Source organism: Octopus sinensis, linkage group LG14 (genome assembly GCF_006345805.1).
Source record: "Octopus sinensis linkage group LG14, ASM634580v1, whole genome shotgun sequence".
NCBI classification, from domain to species: Eukaryota; Metazoa; Mollusca; class Cephalopoda; order Octopoda; family Octopodidae; genus Octopus; species Octopus sinensis.
In genome coordinates, this window is record NC_043010.1 from 47,012,647 (window position 1) to 47,018,160 (window position 5,514).

Consider the following 5,514-nt stretch of genomic DNA (forward strand, 5'->3'; position numbering starts at 1 on the left):
AAAATATAAGAAGAAAAAAAAGATATGGAAAGCGAATAGATGGATAATAGAACCAAAGAATTAATTGCTAAAATTCAAACAAAAAATATTTAATTTAAAAGGTTTAAGATACGTTGGAATTAGGTTTTCCTTCTGTAAAAAATGAAGTTTCAATACATCTTGTTAGTATCAGTATAGCAGTTTTCAAGCAAGGGATACATTATCGAGTTGAAATAAACTTTAAAAAGGGAAACTTCGAAGAACAATGTATGAATGCACATATAATACAGCATAACATAACATAATATAATATAATATATAATATATATATATTCTCGTTAATGTATATTGTCATAAGAAATAATGGTTTTCTGCAAGATGAAAATCAAGATTAAACAAAACAAAACAAAAATAAACAAGAGAATATTTTATTGACTATCAGCAAGCACGTGTTAAAAGGGCTTACGACGTCGCGTGTTGAACATTTTACGTTGAAATATACAAATATATACAGAGAGACGAATTACTTCAATTGAATCGTTAACATTATGGTAATTATACGGTGCAATTAAGCAGAAGTGTAATATATCTAATTAAATCAATATTCTGATCTGAAGATAAATATTCAAAGGAATATAGCGATTCAATCTAAAAATGAATGAGAGGAGACGGAAAAGTTAATCTATATTCAAAAATTAAGCTTGTCCCCCCTGCCCTCGCTTTGACAGTTATTAAATACATGTAGAGCTAACATCTTTTAATTACGAAACTAATACCGCATAAAACCGTAACTTTCAGACTTGTCAAAAAACGAGGATATTCTCAAGTAATTGAGAGAATTTAATATTTATGTTTTGAATTTGAACTGTCGTTGATTGACAATTCATCTGTCTATATGGTCACGTTGGTGAACGTATTGTCATTTGTGAACTTCGGAGGTGGTACAGAATACAAGTGTGAACTCTAATGGCGGTCGTCATAGAGTCGGCTGCCGTTCAATTATCTTCGACTCTCAATAGTTTGCCTAAAATCCTGCCTTTTGCCTGAAGAATATGGTAGGAAGAAAGAAAAACACCACTGGGGCAACTGAGAAGAAAATAGATGTTAATCTGGCATGCGTGGAGGAGTTAACTTCGCTTGATAGGATCGGTCCGAGAAGAGCAGAGAGTATTGTGGAGGCTCGGAAGCGTTTAGGAGGATTCAGTTGTGTCGATGATTTGTGTAAAGTTAACGGCATCACTACTGAATGGCTTGAATCGAACAAATCCAGTCTAGGTTGTGTACCTTACAGTGTGAAGTCTCCACGGCGACCCAGACAATCTACGGTGAACAACAGTAACGAAGTAAGTGATGCTAAAGAAGAACATCAGTGTATAGAGACTTCCTCTTCTTCTTCTCTTTCTTCTTCTTCTACTGTTTGCACTACTTCATCTTTTACTTGTGCATCTGTACCTAATACAAGTTCTTCGAATAATACTTGTTTTAGTTCTCCATCTACATCGTCACTATCATCTACTTGTACTATTACTACTACCTCTCCACCGGCGACAACTACTATTCCAACATCATACGCCATCAATTTTAAATGGGACCCTTCTACAAGCAAGAATAGGTCCTCCTCCACCTCAAGTGGCCTTCGTGTAAATCGTTCAAGTGAGAATCTGTGTAATTTGGAATGTTCTGAAGGTGCTAGTAGTGTAACCAGTACTGCGACCAGTTCTACCTCTGACCAAGACCGGCAGATTTTGGTGGTCAATGAAGACGCTTCTGAAAATCCTCCAGCTGCTGAAGATAAAATGACTGTCCAAGTATCCCAGAAGGTAACAACTAATGATATTATTCAAGCCGATTCGGATAATTGGACTAACAATAACCCCCCTGATAAATCCGAAGCCTGCTCTGCATCAGCTAATGAGGTGGGCAAAGGAGAAGGTGGGGAATGTGAAACTAATGATGGTCAGAGTAATGATCGGAATGGCTCAGGAGGAAGTTTAGAGAACAGTTGCAGCGATGGTAATTCTGGACTAGGGTCATCATTGGTCTCCTCTATTAGTCCACATCAAAGTTTATTTTCTAGCCCTCCACTGAAATCTCGTATTCCAGTGCCTATTCATCAACACAAGGATAAATATATAATGAAAAGAAAGCAAGACATTGGTTGGCAAGAAGAGGAAGAAACAACACCAGGAAAAAAATTCTGTCGTTCTTCAGCAGAACTCTTTAATTCTGATACTTTGCGCTCTCATAACCTGTCAACTTTAAACATGGGTTTTACTAGAAAAAAAATTCCATCAAAAAGCAACCCCCCTCCAGAACTTGCTCAATGGTTACAGACATTCCAGTCCTGGAGTAACCCTGAGCGATGCTTAGCTTTAGATGAGATGATAGAACTTTGTGAACCCACCCAGGTCAGACATATCATGCAGGTTATTGAGCCTCAGTTCCAAAGGGATTTCATTTCATTGCTTCCAAAGGAATTGGCATTGTATGTTCTATCCTATCTTGGACCAAAGGATCTTCTCCGTGCAGCGCAGACTTGTCGTTACTGGCGTGTTCTTACCGAGGATAATTTACTTTGGCGGGAAAAATGTAACGAAGAAGGAATTGATGAATCTTTAGTATTTGGATATAGTGTAAGACGACGATCTCAGGGTATGTTGAGAAGTCCCTGGAAAACTCTTTACATGCGACAACATCAGATCGAACAGTATTGGAGATGTGGTAAAATTCGTCCACCAAAACTCCTCAAAGGTCATGAGGATCATGTGATAACCTGTTTAGAATTTTGTGGTAGCAGAATTGTGAGTGGGTCTGATGATAACACACTAAAAGTTTGGTCATCATTGACTGGGAAATGTTTACGAACACTTATTGGTCATACTGGTGGTGTGTGGGCATCACAGATGGCTGACAATATCATTATTAGTGGATCTACAGACCGAACACTCAAAGTTTGGAATGCAGAGACTGGCCAGTGTATTCATACTTTATATGGTCACACATCAACAGTGCGTTGTATGCACTTGCATGAGAATAAAGTTGTGAGTGGTTCGAGAGATGCTACACTTCGAGTATGGGACATTGATACTGGTCAGTGCCTGCATGTTTTGATGGGGCATGTTGCAGCAGTTCGTTGTGTTCAATATGATGGGCGACGGGTGGTCAGTGGAGCCTATGACTACACGGTTAAAGTGTGGGATCCAGAGACTGAAGCCTGTCTCCACTCTCTGCAAGGACACACTAACAGGGTGTACTCACTACAATTTGATGGTACACACATAGTTAGTGGCTCTTTGGATACGTCAATCCGTGTCTGGGATGTTGAGACAGGCACCTGCCTACATACGCTCATTGGTCACCAGTCGCTGACTAGTGGTATGGAACTGAAAGAGAATATACTTGTTTCAGGCAATGCTGATTCCACTGTTAAAGTTTGGGACATTCGCACTGGTCGTTGCCTTCAGACACTTCAGGGTCCGAACAGACACCAGAGTGCTGTCACATGCTTGCAGTTTAACAAGAAATTTGTGATAACTTCATCAGATGATGGAACTGTAAAAATCTGGGACTTAAAGACTGGTGAGTTTCTACGGAATTTAGTGACACTAGAGAGTGGTGGAAGTGGTGGAGTTGTATGGCGGGTACGCTGCACCAACACCAAACTTATATGTGCTGTTGGCAGTCGGAATGGTACAGAAGAAACAAAATTAATGGTATTAGATTTTGATGTTGATGATCGGAAGCAACCTGTCTAAAAACATAATATATATGTATATATAGCATTAAATTATATATATATATATGTATAAGTAACATTATATATATATATATATATATATACATACACATACCTGCTCTTATATATACATAGGTATACATGCATACATCTATATAAACAGGTGTATGATTATATATGTATACATATATACACATATATATACATATACATATATTTATACATACATATATATATACATATATATACATATATATACACATATATATATATATATATATATATGTATATATATATATAAAGTGTGTGTGTGTGCACATTGATGTTTACATAAATGTAATGTATGCACATATATGTATACTTGCATATATATATAGAGATAGATATACACGTGTATATATATATATACATACACACATACGTGTATGTATATACACGTGTATGTATGTGTCTATATATATATGCATGAGTACATGTGTACAAGCTTATATATATGTGCATGTATGTATATACATGCTCACATTCTGTGTATATGTATACATGTGCATATGTAAATAGATAAATGTACACTTATATATATGTGCATATATATATAATTATATACACACACACACACACATCCATGCACACATTCTTCAAGCAAAATACTAGAGTCAAATGCAACATCATCTCCTATTCTTTCTATCTTTCCTTAATTCCAGAACATTTTGCTTTTTTTTTTTCTGAAAACTTTCTTCTACATATTTTCATGTCTTTTCTTTCTATTTATTTATTGATTGATTTTTTTTTTTTTTTCCTTTTGTTGAGGAAAATGTTCTTCTCCCTTCCCTGCCCCACCCACCCCATTTTTGGCCGCACTGATTTAGGTTTCATTTATTGGGCTTTGTCCTTACATTTAAAGCATCTAATTAGAGCAGAACGTATCTCTTAGGGCAAGCAAACAACAAAAATATTAAGAGATCAAGAAATATATATATATATATCTTTTTCTTTACTAGCTTCAGCTCGAGATCTGTGACCGTATATATATATATATATATATATATATATATATATATATATATATATATATATATATATATATAATGTGTGTGTGTACCGTCGTTCTGATAATTTCTGTATTCTTTACATGTAATTCTCACCCACCCGCTTTTTTCTTTTCTCAAGCCTCCACCCCAAAAAAGGGAGAGGGAGTTTTATTACATTTTGTCACTCCATCACCGCTCTTTATTCTTCTCCTTTATTTTCTTTATTAATTTTTCACATTTATTTATTGATGATGAAGAAAAGAGAAGGGAAAAATATTACTCTTTTTTTTGTTGTTGTTGTTTCTTTCTTTCTCTCTTGTTTCCTTGGTCTTTCTCCTTCTTTTTTACCTCATCGCTAATCTCTCTCTCTCTCTCTGACAACCCTCCTTCCGGATCTGTTAGCATAAAAACAGAAAACATTCACACATCCACCTTGTCACTAAAATAACTCAATTCACCACACCTTTAAGGCTTATTACCTTAGGTTACCCACCCGTTAGTGAATGCTTCGTATCTTTTTCATATTTTTTTTCCCATTTTCATTTAGTGTTTTTTTTTTTCAAATTCTTTTTTCATACTAATTTCTAGTTCATTTTAGAATAATTTCCTGCCGTTTTTCTTTCTATCTATACACGTATGCATCAATCTATGTGTGTGTTTTGTGTTAACGTCGGATAGCTTCCTTATATGTATACCCGTGTGAGTATGTGTGTGTGTATATATATATATATATATATACATACACACAAAAATATATACATGTGTATGTAT

The 5,514-nt window shown here is 35.5% G+C and overlaps 1 protein-coding gene across 1 annotated transcript; it reads left to right on the forward strand.

Moving 5' to 3' along the window:
* The first annotated feature begins 861 nt into the window (after positions 1 to 861).
* On the forward strand, positions 862 to 3,755 carry LOC115219337 (F-box/WD repeat-containing protein 7-like). The gene has a single exon (XM_029789498.2). It carries the CDS (start codon positions 1,032 to 1,034, stop codon positions 3,732 to 3,734), a length of 2,703 nt encoding a protein of 900 aa, XP_029645358.1. The 5' UTR covers positions 862 to 1,031; the 3' UTR covers positions 3,735 to 3,755.
* Positions 3,756 to 5,514: the final 1,759 nt, after the last annotated feature.

Coding starts and splice junctions, on each gene's coding strand:
- LOC115219337 (XM_029789498.2), top strand. CDS start 1,032: ATGGTAGGAAGAAAGAAAAACACCACTGGGGCAACTGAGAAGAAAATA.